Raw genomic sequence first — 25,031 nt, forward strand, 5'->3', positions numbered from 1 at the left:
GATTAGACATTACACAAGGCAGTTCATGACATGTAAATGACTGAGCTGGAACTCTTCCACTTCTTTTTTTTTTTTTTTAAATCTTTCAGTGAGGTGGACACCTACACTCTGACCTCATTTACCAGATAATGATATGATGATGAAACTTTCTTAATCACCTGTTGTTGTTGTTCGGAAGTCACAACCCGATCTCATGACACAAGTCTCAAAAAAGTTCTTTTGAGGGATCTATAGGATCATTTTTCATGGTGGAAACATGAATTTAACAAATCCACACTACGATGCAATGTCCTGATCTAGTGTTGCAGTGTTACATATTGTCACAGCCTGGCTCAAAAAGCAGTGACAAAAGCAACAACGGAACGCAAGAGTGCCAATAAATGAAATAATTTATTAACACAAGAGTTTAAGTTTTTAACATAGACAAAAGATGAGGTGTGTTCATCTGTATAATCAGTAGTGTAAATGTGGGTGAGTGGCTGCGGTGTGTGGATGTCATGATGGATGTAAAACCAAAAGACAGCAAACCAAAATGTGCATCAGCAGGCAGGACGAAGCGCGAGAGCACTGAGCTGGGCCGGGGTTTTAAAGCCTCCTACAGGACTGAGCCCAGGTGCACCCAATCAGCCTCATCACCGTCACCAGCACCTCCTGCAGGGATGAAAGGTTAAGGCCAGCAGGGCCGTGACACATACTGAGAAAGACTACTTCTGGTGGGGGGAGGGATGTTGCCTAAAACTAACATTTGTTATAGTATTATGTCATCCTGACAGAAAAATAATTGACATGAATAAAATGGACAATTTCCTGTTGCCCAGCACCAAACCAATAGATTCAATTTCAGCACAAACTGTTGTGAGACTGTGTTGTTGTACAAGCTCAACAGGTAAATCCTAAATTACATTTTGTGAAGGTTTTCCTCAAGCAAACTAAGAGGTTTTGTTTCTTACATTGGTTTAGTAGCATAATGTCGCCTCGTGGTGCAGGCACAAACGATACTTCCAATTGACATCATTAGGAAAACATTGTGGATCGTCCTGCAGTGCTATAGCAGGCAGTGCGTGTTGCATGGGTTGGCAAACAGATCCACTCCCACTTTCCTGACCCACGACTGTAGAGAACCATCAGCTCAACAGCTGTTTTGAGGCTCACAACTACAGCCTATCCACCACCCTCAACATGGCAGGTGACCAGACTGCACACTGCCTGTTGATAAAACAATATCATTGCAAAGTTACTGAACAAGAAATCCCCTCATTGGGGACCACAACCCCTTGTTTGTTTGTTTTTACCAGTGTAGCGTTGGACATTTCCGCAGCAGTCTATCGTTGTTACAGTCCTCAAAGTGGTTAGCTAGCATTAATATTCACGGGAGAAAAACTCAGACAGCCATCGTCTCTTTGGTCCGGGAACTCACTGACCGTTTATTCTGCGCATGCTCACAATAACATCATAGTGCTAGCAGGCACACACGCGTACATCACTGTGTAGGATATTTAACATGACTTTGTTGACACATATTATCACATATGCTTAACACTCCCACTCAAAGACATGTTTACAGCTCTCTATAGTGGTAAACAAAACCAAAAATACATAACTCAAAAACAAAACATTTTGTATCCTGGCAGTGTTCTAAAAACGTATGTCTAGCATTTACATCTGCCAGTTCACATTACTCTCCAAACAAATACCCCTTGAACCTCTCAAACTTAGCCTTTGTCACTGGCTTGGTGAGGACATCAGCAACCATGTTTGCAGTAGGGCAGTATTCTAAAGACACTTTCCCTTCTGCGTGTGCAGACCGTACAAAGTGATATTTTATATCAATGTGTTTGCTTCTCTGTCTGCATACTGGGTTCTTAGACAAAGCTATCGCCCCCTGGTTGTCCTCATAAATCTTGACTGGTGAATGCTGATTACTACTATCCATTCCTTTAAGTAGTTGTACAAGGTACATACTCTCTTGAGTAGTGGCTGCCAGCGCCATATACTCAGCTTCGCAGGTGGATAGTGCCACAGTTGGCTGTTTCCTACTCTTCCATGATATAACTGGACCATTCCCAGTTAAGCTGAAACAGTATCCAGTTGTGCTCCTCCTATCGTTTTTGTCGGCTGCCCAATTAGCATCACTGTATCCCTCAAGCTGTAGGGTTTCCTCATGTTTCTGGTAGCGTAGTTCTTGATCTACAGTACCCTTTAAATACCTCAGTAGGTGTTTTGCTGTAGCCCAATGCTGTTGCTTTGGTGCTGCTAGGTGTTGTGATAGTTTACTAACAACCCAGCTCAGGTCAGGTCTGGTACATGTCATGATGTATATCAAGCTACCTACTACCTCTCTATATCCTGATGAGTCAATAACTTCACCCTCAGTGTCAAAGTTTAACTTCTGCTCACATGGGGTGGATCTCGGTTTGCATTCAGACATTCCAAATTTTGTTAACATCTTTTCAATGTGTCTCTTTTGAGTCATTTTGATCTCCCCCTCACTCTGTCTGAAGTCAATCCCCAGGAAGTGTTTAAGTGGACCCATATCTTTCATCTTAAACCTTCTCTTTAAGATTTCCTTCACATAGTAGGGTGTTGTTACTTGCCGCTATGATTAAGTCATCCACCCATACTAACAGAATCACTTTATAATTTTCAGATTCTCTGGTGTAGACACAATGATCAGCATCATTTTGTACGAAACCATTCTCTGTAAGGTGATCATGCAGTAACATATTCCAGTTACGCCCGGACTGTTTTAGACCATGCAATTACTTATTGGGCCCTAGTTTCGTAGACCAGGCGTAGTCACCTGCGCCATGCCGACGGGGTGTGTCCGCCTGGACTTTGCAAGTTTCGTGCACCGCGCAGGCTCGCGCAGGCACACCTCCAGTCTCGCCCACCCGCGCAAGTGGGGAAGAGGGAGGAGAAGAAGGCGTGAGTGGGAGACGAGGAGGAGACGAGGCGTGGACTGGGATTAATACAGCCGATTCAGATCTTCACCAATCAAATGAGCTCCTCTCCTCACCTTTAATGCGTTAGGGGAGGTTCAGTGCAAGTTCCGTCACTTGACAACCAATCCAGAATGACAGAAGCAGCGCCGCCGCTCCCACCACGCGCATCACACGCTGTGCCTGCGTATCATAATAATAACAATGCCGATATTATAAAAAAACAGGAGAGAGAGAGGGAGATGTTTTGGTCCGAGAGGCTGAGTTTCCGTTACGCGTGCCCCCCCCCCCCGTCTGGACAGGTGATGGACGGGCCTCCGACTGGACAGGTGACGGACGGGCCTCCGACTGGACAGATGACAGACGGGCCTCCAACTGGACAGATGACGGACGGGCCTCCGACTGGACAGGTGACGGATGGGCCTCCGACTGTACAGGTGATGGACGGGCCTCCGACTGGACAGGTGACGGACGGGCCTCCGACTGGACAGATGACGGACGGGCCTCCGACTGGACAGGTGACGGACGGGCCTCCGACTGGACAGGTGACGGACGGGCCTCCGACTGGACAGGTGACGGATGGGCCTCCGACTGGACTGGTGGGGGGGGGATTTAGAGATGGGCTGCACGGCGGTTAGCACTGTCACCTCACAGCAAGAGGTTTGAGTCCCGGTTCAGGCTTCTTCTATGCAGAGTTTGCATGTTCTACTTTATGTAAGCATGGGTTCCCCCAGGGTTCTCCAGCTTCCTCCCACAGTCCAAAGACATGCAGGATGGGGGTGGGTTAATTGATTACTCTAAATTGCCCGTAGATGTGAATGTGAGCTTGAAAGTTTGTCTGTCTCTACATGTCAGCCCTGCGATAAATTGGATACCTGTGTGTACCCTGCCTTCACCCAATGTCAGCTGGGCTCCAGGTTTCCACACCTGTCTGTCCTCGACCTAATCAGCCCTGGTGTATTTAGTCTTTGCGTTTCCGTTCTGTCTTTGCTTGGTTGTCTGTTTTATCCCAGATGTTTGTCCACCACCTGATCTGTCCAACCCATGTCTTGGTCTTTGTCTGGATTATTGTTTGTGAGTTTTGTCTACAGTTTGGATTATTTTGTTCTTTGTTTTTTTATAGTGTTTTTGCCCTTGTGGTGTCCCTGAGTTTTTGGATGTTTTTGGTTAGTTTTTGTATAGGGTTTTTGCGCCTGTGGTCTCCCTGAGTTTTTTTTGTTAGCTTATTATTTAAATAAACCTCTTTTTTTAACTGCATTTGGGCCCATACCTCCTTCAATCAAAGTACATCCCTGACAAAACTTTAAGATGATCAAATAATTCACACCAGTTTTTTTACTTTCAGAAGATGTAATATTCATATTTAAGAGATGCATAGACAGTTCTTGACGCTTCCATTGTTACAAATTTCAATCATTCAGTTATTTTCATGTTACAGAATTTGAGGAAATAGGACATAATAGTTTACATTTGAGCAAAGAGAAGACTTTTACACATGATACGTATTTTGGTTAAATTCAGTCCATACACTACAGGATTGAAGAGCGGTTGGCATGTCAGCCAGTATAATGATAAAAAGACACGCCACATATTAGGAACATATCTCATATTAAACCTGCTCTGAATTATTTCAAAGAACGCACCAAAAGAGAAGTTGAGCAGAGAAGTAAGGTGAGGTGTGCAGGTACTGACAGCTTTCTGTCTGGTCTGTGGAGAACCAGTAAAACACACGTGAAATATCTGTATATAAGAGTAAATAATTAAAATGACAACACAGAGAGTTACAGCTGTGTAAATCATTCCATAGCTGTTATTGACTGTTGTGTCATAACAGGCCAGTTTGACGATTGAGTAGTTGTCACAGTACACTTTGTTAATGATGTTCCCACACAGCTGTAAAGAGGCACTTAATGATATCAAAACACAGATGGAAAGGAAAGGATATAACCATGTTAGAGCAATGAGCATGGCAGTCCTGTTGTAGGTCATATGCATGTTATACTTCAGAGGCCAACATATAGCAACATATCTGTCATAAGACATGACAGCTAAATTACAAATCTCTACATTTGCATAAGTATAAACACAGAAAATCTGCAGGAAACAAAATGGAGCCGACACATTGTGAATGTCAGAGAGGACCCGAACTAAAAGGAATGGAAACAACCCTGTACTTCCATATAGTTCATTTACAAACAGGCTGCACAGGAAAAGGTACATAGGTTCATGTAAGCTTCTGTTCATACAGATAACAACAATGAGCAACACATTGGAAGAAACTATTAACATGTATAAAGACATGATGCACATGAAAGAGAAGTATTTAAAAAGCCCAATGTCAAAGTAAGGTGAAAGTGTGAAATATGAAAACGTTGTAGAGTTCATCATCATGATCCACCTGGTGATTCACTGAATAATTACACTTTGCATAGAATAAACCATTTGTAATGACTATTTTACCTCTTTGATATAGATTTTAAAAGGTTTTAGACAACATATTCTGAACCATCTGCAGCATTAAAACAAACAGTGTGAAACAAATTCAATAATAAAGCTATCATTTTCTGATCGGTATCAACGTAAAACTCAGGTTATAGTTAATGGCATTGTGTGAAATCATCTGCTCCCTGTTAACTGAGCCCGCAGCCTGCTTCTGTTTCTTTTTAAACTTTTCAGAGAGGAGACGCCCACAGCAGCAGAGTGATGTCATTATGACAGAACTTTACATTATTTCAGATTCTTGATTATCAGAAAAAATAATCTCATGAAAAACAACCCAGTCTTGTGGCAGGTCGTGAAATCGCCACTAAATGAATAAATATTTTGCTTTCATACATGTACACGGACATGATTTTGATTTTGTGTCTCCCAGCACTAAAACAATATCATTGCAAAGTTGCTGGTACTGAACAAGAAATCCCCTCATTGGGGACCACAACCCCTTGTTTTTTTTTGTTTTTTTACCAGGTGCAGCAAAAACAGACTTTGTATCTGATCTGGCCTGCAGGGAAGGAAGGACCTTTTTGAAATGTACAGAGAAGCTAGTGAATTAGCATTAAAGGTTGAGTAGGTGATTATTTCCAGGAGCACATTCTGTTATATGACTTAAAATCCATACCAATAAGCAATGTGGTTAGTGGTAGATGATCGAAACTGGCATCTAAACAGTTCATTTTTATTGTGATTAATTAAATCATGATATAAATGAAACAAGAACCCTTTCATGAAAACAATGAAAAACATTTGTTTGGGAAAAATATTGATCTTTCATAATTTTATTGCAGTTTAAAGTTAAAAAAACAAATCTTGTAGTTTACAGTATCAACGTAACTTTAGTAACAGGGCACAAGGATTAAGGTATACCTTAAGTTAGTTGTTTACCTTTTTAGTTATGTTCCTGACTGTCCGATAATTTCTGTTTTGTTAGTGAAATAAACTTTACCCTTATTATTGAAGATAATAATAATGAAGTACACTATATAACATGACTTTAAATAGTGATAACTTACATTTGACCAAAGACAAGACTTTTACATATGATGCGGATTTTGGTTAAATTCAATCCATAAAGAACAGGATTGAAGAGTGGCTGACATATGAGCCAGTATAATGATAAAAAGACACGTAACTTGTTTGACAGACTGCTCATATTAAACCTGCTCTGCATTATTTCAAAGAAAATTCCAAAGGAGAAGTTGAGCAGGGAGGCAAGGTGAGGTGCGCAGGTACTGACAGCTTTATGTCTGGTCTGTTTAGAGCCAGAAAAACACACTTTGAAGATCTTAATGTAAGTGTAAAAGATCAAAATGATAAGACCAAGTATTGTGGTAAACATGTAAAGTATGCCATAAATGTTATTTCCCGTGGTGTCAGAGCATCCCAGCTTGACAATTAAATAATTGTCACAATACACTTTGTTAATGAAGTTCCCACAGAGCTGTAAAGAGATGCCCAATGATACCAACACAGCAACTTCAGCAAGACTAAATAACCATGTCAGAGCAATAAGAGTGGCAACCCTTTTAGGCGGCATATGCATATTATATTGCAGAGGATAACATATAGCAAGATATCTGTCATAAGACATGATGGCTAACGTTAAATACTCTATATTACCATAAGAGTACAAACAAAGAATCTGCAGGAAACAAAATGGAGCAGAAACAGTGTGAATGTCAGAGAGGATCTGACTCAGAAGCAATGGAAACAACCCTGTACTACCAAACAGTTCATTTACAAACAGGCTGCACAGGAAAAGGTACATAGGTTCATGTAAGCTTCTGTTCATACAGATAACAACAATGAGCAACACATTGGAACAAACTATGAAACAATATAAGAACATGACAATCAGGAAACATAAGTATTTAAACAGCCCGGTGTCAAAATAGGCACCAAGTATGAAATGTGAAACCTGCGTAGAGTTTATCATGATTTGACATTACACAAGGTCATGTAAATGACTGAGCTGGAACTCTCCCACTGCTTTTTTAAAACCTTTCAGTGAGGTGGACACCTACACTCTGACCTCATTTACCAGATAATGATATGATGATGAAACTTTATTATTAACCTGTTGTTATGGTTCGGAAGTCACAACCCGGTCTCATGGCACAGGTCTCAAAAAGTTATTTTGGGGGATCTATAGGATCTTTTTTCATGGTGGAAACATGAATTTAACAAATCCACACTACGATGCAATGTCCTGATCTAGTGTTGCAGTGTTGCATATTGCGAAAGACTACTTCTGGTGGGGGGAGGGATGTTGCCTAAAACTAACATTTGTTATAGTATTATGTCATCCTGACAGAAAAATAATTGACATGAATACAATGGACAATTTCCTGTTGCCCAGCACCAAACCAATAGATTCAATTTCAGCACAAACTGTTGTGCGACTGTGTTGTTGTACAAGCTCAACAGGTAAATCCTAAATTACATTTTGTGAAGGTTTTCCTCAGGCAAACTAAGATGTTTTGTTGTCTAACATTGGTTTAGTAGCATAATGTCGCCTCGTGGTGCAGACACAAACGATACTTCCAATTGACATCATTAGGAAAACATTGTGGATCGTCCTGCAGTGCTATAGCAGGCAGTGCGTGTTGCATGGGTTGGCAAACAGATCCACTTCCACTTTCCTGACCCACGACTGTAGAGAACCATCAGCTCAACAGCTGTTTTGAGGCTCACAACTACAGCCTATCCACCACCCTTAACATGGCAGGTGACCAGACTGCACACTGCCTGTTGATAAAACAATATCATTGCAAAGTTACTGAACAAGAAATCCCCTCATTGGGGACCACAACCCCTTGTTTGTTTTTTACCAGGTGCAGCAAAAACAGACTTTGTATCTGATCTGGCCTGCAGGGAAGGAAGGACCTTTTTGAAATGTACACAGAAGCTAGAGAAGTTGCATTGAAGGTTGAGTAGGTGATTATTTCCAGGAGCGCATTCTGTTATATGACTTAAAATCCATACCAATAAGCAATGTGATTAGTGGTATATGATAAAAACTGGCATCTAAACAGTACATTTTTATTGTGATGAATTAAATCATGATATAAATGAAACAAGAACCCTTTCATGAAAACAATGAAAAACATTTGTTTGGGAAAAATATTGATCTTTCATAATTTTATTGCAGTTTAAAGTTCAAAAAACAAATCTTGTAGTTTACACTATCAACGCAACTTTTTTTAACAGGGCACAAGGATAAAGGTATACCTTAAGTTAGTTGTTTACCTTTTTAGTTATGTTCCTGACTCTCCGATAATTTCTGTTTTGTTAGTGAAATAAACTTTACCCTTATTATTGAAGATAGTACACTATATAACATGACTTTAAATAGTAATAACTCACATTTTACCAAAGACAAGACTTTTACATATGATGCGGATTTTGGTTAAATTCAATCCATAAAGAACAGGATTGAAGAGTGGCTGACATATGAGTCAGTATATTGATAAAAAGACACGTAACTTGTTTGACAGACTGCTCATATTAAACCTGCTCTGCGTTATTTCAAAAAAAAAATTCCAAAGGAGAAGTTGAGCAGGGAGGCAAGGTGAGGTGCGCAGGTACTGACAGCTTTATGTCTGGTCTGTTTAGAGCCAGAAAAACACACTTTGAAGATCTTAATGTAAGTGTAAAAGATCAAAATGATAAGACCAAGTATTGTGGTAAACATGTAAAGTATGCCATAAATGTTATTTCCCGTGGTGTCAGGGCATGCCAGCTTGACAATTAAATAATTGTCACAATACACTTTGTTAATGAAGTTCCCACAGAGCTGTAAAGAGATGCCCAATGATACCAACACAGCAACTTCAGCAAGACTATATAACCATGTGAGAGCAATAAGAGTGGCAACCCTTTTAGGCGGCATATGCATATTATATTGCAGAGGATAACATATAGCAAGATATCTGTCATAAGACATGATGGCTAACGTTAAATACTCTATATTACCATAAGAGTACAAACAATGAATCTGCAGGAAACAAAATGGAGCAGAAACAGTGTGAATGTCAGAGAGGATCTGACTCAGAAGCAATGGAAACAACCCTGTACTACCAAACAGTTCATTTACAAACAGGCTACACAGGAAAAGGTACATAGGTTCATGTAAGCTTCTGTTCATACAGATAACAACAATGAGCAACACATTGGAACAAACTATGAAACAATATAAGAACATGACAATCAGGAAACATAAGTATTTAAACAGCCCGGTGTCAAAATAGGCACCAAGAATGAAATGTGAAACCCGTGTAGAGTTTATCATGATTAGACATTACACAAGGCAGTTCATGACATGTAAATGACTGAGCTGGAACTCTCCCACTGCTTTTTTTAAACCCTTCATTGAAGTGGACACCTACACTCTGACCTCATTTACCAGATAATTATATGATGATGAAACTTTATTCATCTGTAAGGTGATCATGCAGTAACATATTCCAGTTACGCCCGGACTGTTTTAGACCATACAATGACTTATTGGGCCCTAGTTTCGTAGACCAGGCGTATTCAGCGCGCAGCGCACTTGCTCCACGCCGACGGGGTGTGTCCGCCTGGACTTTGCAAGTTTCGTGCACCGCGCAGGCTCGCGCAGGCACACCTCCAGTTTCGCCCACCCGAGCAAGTGGGAAAGAGGGAGGCGAAGAAGGCGTGAGTGGGAGACGAGGAGGAGACGAGGCGTGGACTGGGATTAATACAGCCGATTCAGATCTTCACCAATCAAATGAGCTCCTCTCCTCACCTGTAATGCGTTAGGGGAGGTTCAGTGCAAGTTCCGTCACTTGACAACCCGATGACAGAAGCAGCGCCGCCGCTCCCACTACGCGCATCACACGCTGTGCCTGCGTATCATAATAATAACAATGCCGATATTATAAAAAACAGGAGAGAGAGAGGGAGATGTTTTGGTCCGAGAGGCTGAGTTTCCGTTACGCGTGCCCCCCCCCCCCCCCCCCCCCCCGTCTGGACAGGTGACGGACGGGCCTCCGACTGGACAGGTGACGGACGGGCCTCCGACTGGACAGGTGACGGACGGGCCTCCAACTGGACAGATGACGGACGGGCCTCCGACTGGACAGATGACGGACGGGCCTCCGACTGGACAGGTGACAGACGGGCCTCTGACTGTACAGGTGATGGACGGGCCTCTGACTGGACTGGTGGGGGGGGATTTAGAGATGGGCTGCACGGTGGTTAGCACTGTCACCTCACAGCAAGAGGTTTGAGTCCCGGTTCGGGCTTCTTCTATGCAGAGTTTGCAGGTTCTACTTTGTGTAAGCATAGGTTCCCCCAGGGTTCTCCGGCTTCCTCCCACAGTCCAAAGACATGCAGGATGGGGGTGGGTTAATTGATTACTCTAAATTGCCCGTAGATGTGAATGTGAGCTTGAAAGGTTGTCTGTCTCTACATGTCAGCCCTGCGATAAATTGGATACCTGTGTGTACCCTGCCTTCACCCAATGTCAGCTGGGCAGGTGTTTCCACACCTGTCTGTCCTCGACCTAATCAGCCCAGAGGGGTATTCCATCAAACTAGCTAAGCGCAAAGCCGGGCTAATTTCGATAAGCCTCCTTAGCGAGAGTTGCGTTCCATCAACGTGACTTGAGGCACTCTCCGCTAAGTAACCATGGGAATTTATCCGACCAAACTAGCCTGCCCCGGGGCAGGCTAACCATCAGGCTTACTTTAGCGGGGGTTTCAGAGAAGTCCGTCTGTCGGAAACAACTGTACCAGCAGAAGGTTCCGCCAAGCCTAGTCCTCGTGATTTCGTCACGTGAAAGACCAAAAATGACCAAAATTACATATATGAAGTACAAACAGGCTATATTTTCATCAAGCGTCTAAAAATACATGCTTGCAATTAAAAATATATGAATAAATTGTTTATTTTGTTTAACACCGACTGGCCATATCATAACTTAAAGCCCCCAGTTGGGTGAGTGGTGATGCACCTGCCCTCGGATGTGCGCATCGCAGGTTCACATCCCGGCGAGAACTCATTATACAGGCAAAAAAAAAAAGAAAACACATGAGATAAGTGTGTTTTCTTTTTTTTTTGCCGGTATAATTGTCTTTAGATCAGAGAATTAGACCAACATTTTACCTTAACTATGATAAATATGTCATACAATTTCCTCAGAACCCATATATAACTTGCAAAAACATGATAGACATAAAGATGTTATTATTAATAGCATGTTATAGATCCCAATGACAAAGGCATTGCTGCATGCAATTTTCAGCCACATAAATTCCTTTCAGATGAGTTAATTAATAGGTTCATTGAATGTGTTCATTGAATTGTTGAGATAAATGAGTTGGTCAATGTAGATGCATTTACTAGGCCTATCTAAAGAAAGATGTTTTACAATGTTCCATAGCCGGGAATTGAACCGTGGCCGGCCACGTGTAAAGCCAGCGCATTACCTCTACACTATCCTCACGTTAGAGAAATTGTAGTCAGTGTTATATTAGAACATGTTACTCTTAACGGTACTTCCGTATTAAATCGCTCGGCAATTCTTGCCCAAGCAGCCTCGCGATTTTTATTTATTACTACAGTATTCCCTTTATTGGTTATGATGGGTTTGTACTCCTCGTACAGTTCCATCAATATTTTTTGCTCTGGTCTTTTCTGTCATTTTCTCGATGATTCGACATTCACGGTTCTGGTCTGGCTTCATATCCCGTGAACGGCGTAACACAAGACAACTTTAACCTGACTTGAATAAGCCTCAACAAGCTGAAATGCGTTAATGGAATGGGTTTAGCCGCAAGTGGAAGTTGGCAATAGTTCTAACCAGGCGTAAGCGCCGCTTTAATTAGCGAGTTTGGTGGAATACCCCTCTGGTGTATTTAGTCTTTGTGTTTCCGTTCTGTCTTTGCTTGGTTGTCTGTTTTATCCCGGATGTTTGTCCACCACCTGATCTGTCCTGCCTATGTCTTGGTCTTTGTCTGGATTATTGTTTGTGAGTTTTGTCTATAGTTTGGATTATTTTGTTCTTTGTTTTTTTTATAGTGTTTTTGCCCTTGTGGTGTCCCTGAGTTTTTGGATGTTTTTGGTTAGTTTTTGTATAGGGTTTTTGCGCCCCTGAGTTTTTTTTGTTAGCTTATTATTTAAATAAACCTCTTTTTTTAACTTCATTTGGGCCCATACCTCCTTTAATCAAAGTACATCCCTGACAAAACTTTAAGATGATCAAATGATTCACACCAGTTTTTTTACTTTCAGAAGATGTAATATTCATATTTAAAGTGATGGTTCGGAGTGAAATGGACCCTAGGTAATTTCCACCAAGACATCCAGCCAAACACCCCCTCGGAAGCATTTTTCAGCAGAGAGTATGAAAAGATTTCGATTTCGATTTTTTTTATAAATGCTTATATTATCAGGTCGACAAGCATTTATAAAAAATCGGCGAAACTTTTTCATACGCTAGCGTGAAACTCGCGTCACGGAAACAGCTGGGTATACGCCGACTGCCATTAAACACCAACGAAGAAGAAGCTGTGTAAACACGGTCTACGCAAACAGCGTAGCTTTAGCAGTAGAAGCTATCAGGCAAGTGTTCATTTAAATACACTCCTGATGTACTTACAAACTTTAAAATGCATCGTTTTGTGAGTACAGACCCTATGTGTACTACTGCAGAAGGTTGGTAACATTCCATGCATTATTAGTGGGGAAATTTACGACATATACTGTAAGTACCATCGCGCTATTACAAAGCCGTTCGGCTGATCGCCCTATCTTGACCACTGCTGACCATCACTAAAAATGCTTCAGAGGGGGTGTTTGGCTGGATGTCTTGGTGGAAATTACCTAGGGTCCATTTCACTCCGAACCACCACTTTAAGAGATGCATAAACAGTTCTTGACACTTCCATTGTTACAATGTAAATTTCAATCATTCAGTTATTTTCATGTTACAGAATTTGAGGAAATAGGAGATAATAGTTTACATTTGAGCAAAGAGAAGACTTTTACACATGATACGTATTTTGGTTAAATTCAGTCCATACACTACAGGATTGAAGAGCGGTTGGCATGTCAGCCAGTATAATGATAAAAAGACACGCCACATATTAGGAACATGTCTCATATTAAACCTGCTCTGAATTATTTCAAAGAACGCACCAAAGGAGAAGTTGAGCAGGGAGGCAAGGTGAGGTGCGCAGGTACTGACAGCTTTGTGTCTGGTCTGTTTAGAGCCAGAAAAACACACTTTGAAGATCTTAATGTAAGTGTAAAAGATCAAAATTATAAGACCAAGTATTGTGGTAAACATGTAAAGTATGCCATAAATGTTATTTCCCGTGGTGTCAGAGCATGCCAGCTTGACAATTGAATAACTGTCACAATACACTTTGTTAATGAAGTTCCCACAGAGCTGTAAAGAGATGCCCAATGATACCGACACAGAAACTTCAACAAGACTAAATAACCATGTCAGAGCAATAAGAGTGGCAACCCTTTTAGGCGGCATATGCATATTATATTGCAGAGGATAACATATAGCAAGATATCTGTCATAAGACATGATGGCTAACGTTAAATACTCTCTATTACCATAAGAGTACAAACAATGAATCTGCAGGAAACAAAATGGAGCAGAAACAGTGTGAATGTCAGAGAGGATCTGACTCAGAAGCAATGGAAACAACCCTGTACTACCAAACAGTTCATTTACAAACAGGCTGCACAGGAAAAGGTACATCGGTTCATGTAAGCTTCTGTTCATACAGATAATAACAATGAGCAACACATTGGAACAAACTATGAAACAATATAAGAACATGACAATCAGGAAACATAAGTATTTAAACAGCCCGGTGTCAAAATAGGCACCAAGAATGAAATGTGAAACCTGTGTAGAGTTTATCATGATTAGACATTACACAAGGCAGTTCATGACATGTAAATGACTGAGCTGGAACTCTTCCACTGCTTTTTTTTTTTATTTTTAAATCTTTCAGTGAGGTGGACACCTACACTCTGACCTCATTTACCAGATAATGATATGATGATGAAACTTTCTTAATCACCTGTTGTTGTTGTTCGGAAGTCACAACCCGGTCTCATGACACAAGTCTCAAAAAAGTTCTTTTGAGGGATCTATAGGATCATTTTTCATGGTGGAAACATGAATTTAACAAATCCACACTACGATGCAATGTCCTGATCTAGTGTTGCAGTGTTACATATTGTCACAGCCTGGCTCAAAAAGCAGTGACAAAAGCAACAACGGAACGCAAGAGTGCCAATAAATGAAATAATTTATTAACACAAGAGTTTAAGTTTTTAACATAGACAAAAGATGAGGTGTGTTCATCTGTATAATCAGTAGTGTAAATGTGGGTGAGTGGCTGCGGTGTGTGGATGTCATGATGGATGTAAAACCAAAAGACAGCAAACCAAAATGTGCATCAGCAGGCAGGGCGAAGCGCGAGAGCACTGAGCTGGGCCGGGGTTTTAAAGCCTCCTACAGGACTGAGCCCAGGTGCACCCAATCAGCCTCATCACCGTCACCAGCACCTCCTGCAGGGATGAAAGGTTAAGGCCAGCAGGGCCGTGACACATATTGAGAAAGACTACTTCTGGTGGGAGGAGGGATGTTGCCTAAAACTAACATTTGTTATAGTATTATGTCATCCTGACAGAAAAATAATTGACATGAATACAATGGACAATTTCCTGTTGCCCAGCACCAAACCAATAGATTCAATTTCAGCACAAACTGTTGTGAGACTGTGTTGTTGTACAAGCTCAACAGGTAAATCCTAAATTACATTTTGTGAAGGTTTTCCTCAAGCAAACTAAGAGGTTTTGTTTCTTACATTGGTTTAGTAGCATAATGTCGCCTCGTGGTGCAGGCACAAACGATACTTCCAATTGACATCATTAGGAAAACATTGTGGATCGTCCTGCAGTGCTATAGCAGGCAGTGCGTGTTGCATGGGTTGGCAAACAGATCCACTCCCACTTTCCTGACCCACGACTGTAGAGAACCATCAGCTCAACAGCTGTTTTGAGGCTCACAACTACAGCCTATCCACCCCCCTCAACATGGCAGGTGACCAGACTGCACACTGCCTGTTGATAAAACAATATCATTGCAAAGTTACTGAACAAGAAATCCCCTCATTGGGGACCACAACCCCTTGTTAGTTTTTTTTTACCAGTGTAGCGTTGGACATTTCCGCAGCAGTTTATCGTTGTTACAGTCCTCAAAGTGGTTAGCTAGCATTAATATTCACGGGAGAAAAACTCAGACAGCCATCGTCTCTTTGGTCCGGGAACTCACTGACCGTTTATTCTGCGCATGCTCACAATAACATCATAGTGCACGCAGGCACACACGCGTACATCACTGTGTAGGACATTTAACATGACTTTGTTGACACATATTATCACATATGCTTAACACTCCCACTCAAAGACATGTTTACAGCTCTCTATAGTGGTAAACAAAACCAAAAATACATAACTCAAAAACAAAACATTTTGTATCCTGGCAGTGTTCTAAAAACGTATGTCTAGCATTTACATCTGCCAGTTCACATTACTCTCCAAACAAATACCCCTTGAACCTCTCAAACTTAGCCTTTGTCACTGGCTTGATAAGGACATCAGCAACCATGTTTGCAGTAGGGCAGTATTCTAAAGACCCTTCCCTTCTGATATTTTATATCAATGTGTTTGCTTCTCTGTCTGCATACTGGGTTCTTAGACAAAGCTATCGCCCCCTGGTTGTCCTCATAAATCTTGACTGGTGAATGCTGATTACTACTATCCATTCCTTTAAGTAGTTGTACAAGGTACATACTCTCTTGAGTAGTGGCTGCCAGCGCCATATACTCAGCTTCGCAGGTGGATAGTGCCACAGTTGGCTGTTTCCTACTCTTCCACGATATAACTGGACCATTCCCAGTTAAGCTGAAACAGTATCCAGTTGTGCTCCTCCTATCGTTTTTGTCGGCTGCCCAATTAGCATCACTGTATCCCTCAAGCTGTAGGGTTTCCTCATGTTTCTGGTAGCGTAGTTCTTGATCTACAGTACCCTTTAAATACCTCAGTAGGTGTTTTGCTGTAGCCCAATGCTGTTGCTTTGGTGCTGCTAGGTGTTGTGATAGTTTACTAACAACCCAGCTCAGGTCAGGTCTGGTACATGTCATGATGTATATCAAGCTACCTACTACCTCTCTATATCCTGATGAGTCAATAACTTCACCCTCAGTGTCAAAGTTTAACTTCTGCTCACATGGGGTGGATCTCGGTTTGCATTCAGACATTCCAAATTTTGTTAACATCTTTTCAATGTGTCTCTTTTGAGTCATTTTGATCTCCCCCTCACTCTGTCTGAAGTCAATCGCCAGGAAGTGTTTAAGTGGACCCATATCTTTCATCTTAAACCTTCTCTTTAAGATTTCCTTCACATAGTAGGGTGTTGTTACTTGCCGCTATGATTAAGTCATCCACCCATACTAACAGAATCACTTTATCATTTTCAGATTCTCTGGTGTAGACACAATGATCAGTATCATTTTGTACGAAACCATTCTCTGTAAGGTGATCATGCAGTAACATATTCCAGTTACGCCCGGACTGTTTTAGACCATGCAATTACTTATTGGGCCCTAGTTTCGTAGACCAGGCGTAGTCGTGCACCGCGCAGGCTCGCGCAGGCACACCTCCAGTCTCGCCCACCCGCGCAAGTGGGAAAGAGGGAGGAGAAGAAGGCGTGAGTGGGAGACGAGGAGGAGACGAGGCGTGGACTGGGATTAATACAGCCGATTCAGATCTTCACCAATCAAATGAGCTCCTCTCCTCACCTTTAATGCGTTAGGGGAGGTTCAGTGCAAGTTCCGTCACTTGACAACCCGATGACAGAAGCAGCGCCGCCGCTCCCACCACGCGCATCACGCGCTGTGCCTGCGTATCATAATAATAACAATGCCGATATTATAAAAAACAGGAGAGAGAGAGGGAGATGTTTTGGTCCGAGAGGCTAAGTTTCCGTTACGCGTGCCCCCCCCCCCCCCCCGTCTGGACAGGTGACGGACGGGCCTCCGACTGGACAGGTGACGGACTGGCCTCCGACTGGACAGATGACAGACGGGCCTCCAACTGGACAGATGACGGACGGGCCTCCGACTGGACAGGTGACGGATGGGCCTCCGACTGTACAGGTGATGGACGGGCCTCCGACTGGACTGGTGGGGGGGGATTTAGAGATGGGCTGCACGGTGGTTAGCACTGTCACCTCACAGCAAGAGGTTTGAGTCCCGGTTCAGGCTTCTTCTATGCAGAGTTTGCATGTTCTACTTTATGTAAGCATGGGTTCCCCCAGGGTTCTCCAGCTTCCTCCCACAGTCCAAAGACATGCAGGATGGGGGTGGGTTAATTGATTACTCTAAATTGCCCGTAGATGTGAATGTGAGCTTGAAAGGTTGTCTGTCTCTACATGTCAGCCCTGCGATAAATTGGATACCTGTGTGTACCCTGTCTTCACCCAATGTCAGCTGGGCTCCAGGTTTCCACACCTGTCTGTCCTCGACCTAATCAGCCCTGGTGTATTTAGTCTTTGCGTTTCCGTTCTGTCTTTGCTTGGTTGTCTGTTTTATCCCGGATGTTTGTCCACCACCTGATCTGTCCTGCCTATGTCTTGGTCTTTGTCTGGATTATTGTTTGTGAGTTTTGTCTACAGTTTGGATTATTTTGTTCTTTGTTTTTTTATAGTGTTTTTGCCCTTGTGGTGTCCCTGAGTTTTTGGATGTTTTTGGTTAGTTTTTGTGTAGGGTTTTTGCGCCTGTGGTCTCCCTGAGTTTTTTTTGTTAGCTTATTATTTAAATAAACCTATTTTTTTAACTGCATTTGGGCCCATACCTCCTTCAATCAAAGTACATCCCTGACAAAACTTTAAGATGATCAAATGATTCACACCAGTTTTTTTACTTTCAGAAGATGTAATATTCATATTTAAGAGATGCATAGACAGTTCTTGACGCTTCCATTGTTACAAATTTCAATCATTCAGTTATTTTCATGTTACAGAATTTGAGGAAATAGGACATAATAGTTTACATTTGAGCAAAGAGAAGACTTTTACACATGATACGTATTTTGGTTAAATTCAGTCCATACACTACAGGATTGAAGAGCGGTTGGCATGTCAGCCAGTATAATGATAAAAAGACACGCCACATATTAGGAACATATCTCATATTAAACCTGCTCTGAATTATTTCAAAGAACGCACCAAAAGAGAAGTTGAGCAGAGAAGTAAGGTGAGGTGTGCAGGTACTGACAGCTTTCTGTCTGGTCTGTGGAGAACCAGTAAAACACACGTGAAATATCTGTATATAAGAGTAAATAATTAAAATGACAACACAGAGAGTTACAGCTGTGTAAATCATTCCATAGCTGTTATTGACTGTTGTGTCATAACAGGCCAGTTTGACGATTGAGTAGTTGTCACAGTACACTTTGTTAATGATGTTCCCACACAGCTGTAAAGAGGCACTTAATGATATCAAAACACAGATGGCAAGGAAAGGATATAACCATGTTAGAGCAATGAGCATGGCAGTCCTGTTGTAGGTCATATGCATGTTATACTTCATAGGCCAACATATAGCAACATATCTGTCATAAGACATGACAGCTAAATTACAAATCTCTACATTTGCATAAGTATAAACACAGAAAATCTGCAGGAAACAAAATGGAGCCGACACAGTGTGAATGTCAGAGAGGACCCGAACTAAAAGGAATGGAAACAACCCTGTACTCCCATACAGTTCATTTACAAACAGGCTGCACAGGAAAAGGTACATCGGTTCATGTAAGCTTCTGTTCATACAGATAACAACAATGAGCAACACATTGGAAGAAACTATTAACATGTATAAAGACATGATGCACATGAAAGAGAAGTATTTAAAAAGCCCAATGTCAAAGTAAGGTGAAAGTGTGAAATATGAAAACGTTGTAGAGTTCATCATCATGATCCACCTGGTGATTCACTGAATAATTACACTTTGCATAGAATAAACCATTTGTAATGACTATTTTACCTCTTTGATATAGATTTTAAAAGGTTTTAGACAACATATTCTGAACCATCTGCAGCATTAAAACAAACAGTGTGAAACAAATTCAATAATAAAGCTATCATTTTCTGATCGGTATCAACGTAAAACTCAGGTTATAGTTAATGGCATTGTGTGAAATCATCTGCGCCCTGTTAACTGAGCCCGCAGCCTGCTTCTGTTTCTTTTTAAACTTTTCAGAGAGGAGACGCCCACAGCAGCAGAGTGATGTCATTATGACAGAACTTTACATTATTTCAGATTCCTGATTATCAGGGAAAATAATCTCATGCAAACCAACCCAGTCTTGTGGCAGGTCGTGAAATCGTCACTTAATGAATAACTATTTTGCTTTCATACATGTACATGGACATGATTTTGATTTTGTGTCTCTCAGCAGTAAAACAATATCATTGCAAAGTTGCTGGTACTGAACAAGAAATCCCCTCATGGGGACCACAACCCCTTGTTTTTTTTGTTTTTTTACCAGGTGCAGCAAAAACAGACTTTGTATCTGATCTGGCCTGCAGGGAAGGAAGGACCTTTTTGAAATGTACACAGAAGCTAGTGAAGTAGCATTAAAGGTTGAGTAGGTGATTATTTCCAGGAGCACATTCTGTTATATGACTTAAAATCCATACCAATAAGCAATGTGGTTAGTGGTAGATGATCAAAACTGGCATCTAAACAGTTAATTTTTATTGTGATTAATTAAATCATGATATAAATGAAACAAGAACCCTTTCATGAAAACAATGAAAAACATTTGTTTGTGAAAAATATTGATCTTTCATCATTTTATTGCAGTTTAAAGTTCAAAAAACAAATCTTGTAGTTTACACTATCAACGCAACTTTTTTTTAACAGGGCACAAGGATTAAGGTATACCTTAAGTTAGTTGTTTACCTTTTTAGTTATGTTCCTGACTGTCCGATAATTTCTGTTTTGTTAGTGAAATAAACTTTACCCTTATTATTGAAGATAGTACACTATATAACATGACTTTAAATAGTAATAACTCACATTTTACCAAAGACAAGACTTTTACATATGATGCGGATTTTGGTTAAATTCAATCCATAAAGAACAGGATTGAAGAGTGGCTGACATGTGAGCCAGTATAATGATAAAAAGACACGTAACTTGTTTGACAGACTGCTCATATTAAACCTGCTCTGCGTTATTTCAAAGAAAATTCCAAAGGAGAAGTTGAGCAGGGAGGCAAGGTGAGGTGCGCAGGTACTGACAGCTTTGTGTCTGGTCTGTTTAGAGCCAGAAAAACACACTTTGAAGATCTTAATGTAAGTGTAAAAGATCAAAATGATAAGACCAAGTATTGTGGTAAACATGTAAAGTACGCCATAAATGTTATTTCCCGTGGTGTCAGAGCATGCCAGCTTGACAATTAAATAATTGTCACAATACACTTTGTTAATGAAGTTCCCACAGAGCTGTAAAGAGATGCCCAATGATACCAACACAGCAACTTCAGCAAGACTATATAACCATGTGAGAGCAATAAGAGTGGCAACCCTTTTAGGCGGCATATGCATATTATATTGCAGAGGATAACATATAGCAAGATATCTGTCATAAGACATGATGGCTAACGTTAAATACTCTATATTACCATAAGAGTACAAACAATGAATCTGCAGGAAACAAAATGGAGCAGAAACAGTGTGAATGTCAGAGAGGATCTGACTCAGAAGCAATGGAAACAACCCTGTACTACCAAACAGTTCATTTACAAACAGGCTGCACAGGAAAAGGTACATAGGTTCATGTAAGCTTCTGTTCATACAGATAACAACAATGAGCAACACATTGGAACAAACTATGAAACAATATAAGAACATGACAATCAGGAAACATAAGTATTTAAACAGCCCGGTGTCAAAATAGGCACCAAGTATGAAATGTGAAACCTGTGTAGAGTTTATCATGATTAGACATTACACAAGGCAGTTCATGACATGTAAATGACTGAGCTGGAACTCTCCCACTGCTTTTTTAAAACCTTTCAGTGAGGTGGACACCTACACTCTGACCTCATTTACCAAATAATTATATGATGATGAAACTTTATTAATCACCTGTTGTTGTGGTTTGGAAGTCACAACCCGGTCTCATGGCACAGGTCTCAAAAAAGTTATTTTGAGGGATCTATAGGATCTTTTTTCATGGTGGAAACATGAATTTAAGAAATCCACACTACGATGCAATGTCCGGATCTAGTGTTGCAGTGTTACATATTGAGAAAGACTACTTCTGGTGGGGGGAGGGATGTTGCCTAAAACTAACATTTGTTATAGTATTATGTCATCCTGACTGACAGAAAAATAATTGACATGAATACAATAGACAATTTCCTGTTGCCCAGCACCAAACCAATAGATTCAATTTCAGCACAAACTGTTGTGAGACTGTGTTGTTGTACAAGCTCAACAGGTGAATCCTAAATTACATTTTGTGAAGGTTTTCCTCAAGCAAACTAAGATGTTTTGTTGTCTAACATTGGTTTAGTAGCATAATGTCGCCTCGTGGTGCAGGCACAAACGATACTTCCAATTGACATCATTAGGAAAACACTGTGGATCGTCCTGCAGTGCTATAGCAGGCAGTGCGTGTTGCATGGGTTGGCACTTCCACTTTCCTGACCCACGACTGTAGAGAACCATCAGCTCAACAGCTGTTTTGAGGCTCACAACTGCAGCCTATCCACCACCCTTAACATGGCAGGTGACCAGACTGCACACTGCCTGTTGATATAGGCCACCATGGTGCAATTCCTCAGCACCATGTGTCATCCCCATAACAGAGGCCTTAATTGTTGGAGGAACAAGGACGCTGGTTGTAGTTCGGGTAGCTTGATGTGTCAGTCGCCCACTCTACTATCAAGGAAGGGGAAACAAAGTGTTGTTTGTGTTCCCTAGCATCCAAAACAAAGGCTGGCAAACCAGCGCCTGCATGACGGTCAACGGCACCACCGTTACACCGCGCCGCAGCTTCCCCGCGGCAAGGTCGCCTGTGTGCAGTTTCTGACAGTGTGACCTGCAGCCTATATGTGTCATGCGCAGGGTGGGCAGCGTAGTGGGCTTAATTACAGCCACCCGAGTGGAGCTGAGCAAGCAGGCAGAGCGGGCAGTGAAAGTACACAGCTGATTTTTTTATCATAAAAGTAATAGTCCAGTTTTGCTCTAGTCGCGCTCACATCACGAGTCTGAAGCCCAAGCCCGACCCCTGTGTCCTACACAGACATCAACAGTATTTTCAGTCATAAAACGGCTCGATAGCAGGCCGAGTTGAACGCTGAGCGATAATGAGAGGGACTGCCTATTGATTACAGTCTACATCGTGAACATTGCCTACCCGTGTATGTGCTCATGCATCTTTATATATATATAATATGTTTTGTTATGAATTAGGATGTTATGGTATTAATCTGAATGGTAAAACCATCTCATTTTACTCAATGGCCTTTGTGCCCTCTCATGTGGCCTTGGTGCCCCTAAAAAGAAAATTAAAGTGAAGGCCAAATGGCCTTGCCCATAAAATGACGAAATTCCAACCCTGGTTGTGCACAACCCTCAGATAGTCCACCTGTTGGTGTGGCAGGGGGCTGCTGCCCTTCCAGTTGATCCTGATGTTGTTGGCTTGTCTCTGTGGCTGGCCTCCAGAGAGGTTCTGTCCTTGTTGTCCTCTGATCATTAGGGCATTGTGTTGCTGTGCACGTCCTCTGACTTGAGAAGGTTAAAAGAAGCAGCACTTGCAGCTCAGTTGAAGGACTAATACAGAAGGTGAAAAGTCACACAATGTGTTAAATTAACTGTGGTTTGCTATTTAGTCTATATATTTGCAATCACCATAACGGCTTTAATGAAGGAAACAACAGTTACACTGAATTATGTTTCTGTTTGGAGAATCATGATAAACACTACTCAGGTTTCACATTTCACACTCGGTGCCTACTTTGACACTGGTGCTTTAAAATACTTGTGTTTCACGATTGTCATGTCTTTATACGTGTTAATAGTTTGTTCCAATGTGTTGCTCATTGTTGTTATCTGTATGAACAGAAGCTTACATGAACCGATGTACCTTTTCCTGTGCAGCCTGTTTGTAAATGAACTTTATGGAAGTACAGGGTTGTTTCCATTCCTTCTGGTTCAGATCCTCTCTGACATTCACACTGTGTCGGCTTCATTTTGTTTCCTGCAGATTTTCTGTTTGTATTCTTATGTTTGCGTGGAGTTTTTCAACTTGGCCATCATGTCTTATGACAGATATCTTGCTATCTGTTATCCTCTACAATATAAAACACGTATGACCTATCACAAGATCACAGTAATTATTGCTGTAATATGGATACATGGTTCTATTGTATGCATTGTTCCAATAACACTGAGTGTCCCTTTAAAGTTGTGTGGGAACTTCATTAACAAAGTGTACTGTGACAACTACACCATTGTTAAAATGGCCTGTTATGACACAGCAGTCAATAGCATTTATGGACTCATTGCCACGATACTCACTATCTTCTGCCCTGTATCTTTTATCTTTTACACCTACATGAGAATCATAAAAGTGTGTTTTTCTGGTTCTAAACAGACCAGACAGAAAGCTGTCAGTACCTGCACACCTCACCTTGCCTCTCTAGTCAACTTCTCCTTCGGGGCTTTTTTTGAAATATTACAAAGCAGGTTTAATATGAACGGTGTGCCTAATATGTTCAAAATATTTCTATCATTATACTGGCTCACATGCCAGCCTCTCTTCACCCCTGTACTCTATGGCCTGAATTTGTCCAACATCCGTATCATATGTAAAAAACTGATTTGTTTTAAATAGACAGATTTGCTGTTTTATTGATACGAACTGAATTTTGCCATAGGATGAAAGCAATGTCAATTTTCTTGTTGTCAACTGTTTGAACTGTTTTTCTTCTTCTAATGTCAATATGAAAGCAGCTTGCATCATAGTGTATCAGATATATTCACTTATACTTAGGAAAATAAAAAAACATGATTGTTCTTGGCAAGTGCACCTCTTGGTTCTTTATTATCTTTTAGAGAAACAAGTTCTACCCAATGAACAGTTCAATAAGGTCTTTACCCTTATTATCGAAGATTATACACTATTTAACATGACTTTAATTTGTAATAACTGACATTTTACCAAAGACAAGACTTTTACATATGATGCAGATGTTGGTCAAATTCAATCCATAAAGAACAGGATTGAAGAGCAGCTTGTTTGACAGACTGCGCATATTAAACCTGCCCTGCGTTATTTCAAAGATAATTCCAAAGGAGAAGGTGAGCAGGGAGGCAAGTTTTCATTTGATTTGGGACGCTAGGTGTGTGTATGTGGTGCCACCGGTGTCACAGAGATGGAGAGCTGTTTGTGTATATGATTTTGAGAATAATTTTGAGAATGTTTTATTACAACACAATCTGATGGCAGTTCGTCAAACAGT

General features: G+C 41.2%; 6 protein-coding genes across 6 annotated transcripts; 1 reads left to right on the plus strand and 5 right to left on the minus strand.

Annotated features, from left to right (window-relative positions):
- Positions 1–4,403: 4,403 nt before the first annotated feature.
- On the minus strand, positions 4,404–7,371 carry LOC311019665 (olfactory receptor 4B13-like; the record flags this gene model as incomplete). The annotated part of the gene is made up of 2 exons (XM_084019261.1): positions 4,404–5,086; positions 7,131–7,371. 2 exons carry the CDS (start codon positions 7,369–7,371, stop codon positions 4,404–4,406), a joined length of 924 nt encoding a protein of 307 aa, XP_083875387.1.
- A 1,426-nt stretch (positions 7,372–8,797) lies between these two features.
- LOC311019666 (olfactory receptor 11A1-like) lies at positions 8,798–9,726 on the minus strand (the record flags this gene model as incomplete). The annotated part of the gene is given in 3 exon segments (XM_084019262.1): positions 8,798–8,893; positions 8,897–8,974; positions 8,977–9,726. Coding segments are annotated over 3 exon segments (924 nt in total).
- A 3,693-nt stretch (positions 9,727–13,419) lies between these two features.
- Positions 13,420–14,495, minus strand: LOC311019482 (olfactory receptor 11A1-like; the record flags this gene model as incomplete). The annotated part of the gene is made up of 1 exon (XM_084018922.1): positions 13,420–14,495. The coding sequence occupies exon 1, from the start codon at positions 14,344–14,346 to the stop codon at positions 13,420–13,422; it is 927 nt and encodes a 308-aa protein (XP_083875048.1). The 5' UTR covers positions 14,347–14,495.
- Positions 14,496–18,541: 4,046 nt separating this feature from the next.
- Positions 18,542–19,468, minus strand: LOC311019480 (olfactory receptor 4B13-like; the record flags this gene model as incomplete). Its single annotated transcript, XM_084018920.1, has 1 exon — positions 18,542–19,468. The coding sequence occupies one exon, from the start codon at positions 19,466–19,468 to the stop codon at positions 18,542–18,544; it is 927 nt and encodes a 308-aa protein (XP_083875046.1).
- Positions 19,469–20,571: 1,103 nt separating this feature from the next.
- Positions 20,572–21,498, minus strand: LOC311019484 (olfactory receptor 11A1-like; the record flags this gene model as incomplete). Its single annotated transcript, XM_084018924.1, has 1 exon — positions 20,572–21,498. The coding sequence occupies one exon, from the start codon at positions 21,496–21,498 to the stop codon at positions 20,572–20,574; it is 927 nt and encodes a 308-aa protein (XP_083875050.1).
- A 1,964-nt stretch (positions 21,499–23,462) lies between these two features.
- Positions 23,463–24,403, plus strand: LOC311019667 (olfactory receptor 11A1-like; the record flags this gene model as incomplete). The annotated part of the gene is made up of 1 exon (XM_084019263.1): positions 23,463–24,403. The coding sequence occupies exon 1, from the start codon at positions 23,480–23,482 to the stop codon at positions 24,401–24,403; it is 924 nt and encodes a 307-aa protein (XP_083875389.1). The 5' UTR covers positions 23,463–23,479.
- Between the last annotated feature and the right edge of the window lie 628 nt (positions 24,404–25,031).

This window comes from Eutrigla gurnardus, assembly GCF_963514095.1.
Source record: "Eutrigla gurnardus genome assembly, chromosome: 10".
Classification (NCBI taxonomy): domain Eukaryota; kingdom Metazoa; phylum Chordata; class Actinopteri; order Perciformes; family Triglidae; genus Eutrigla; species Eutrigla gurnardus.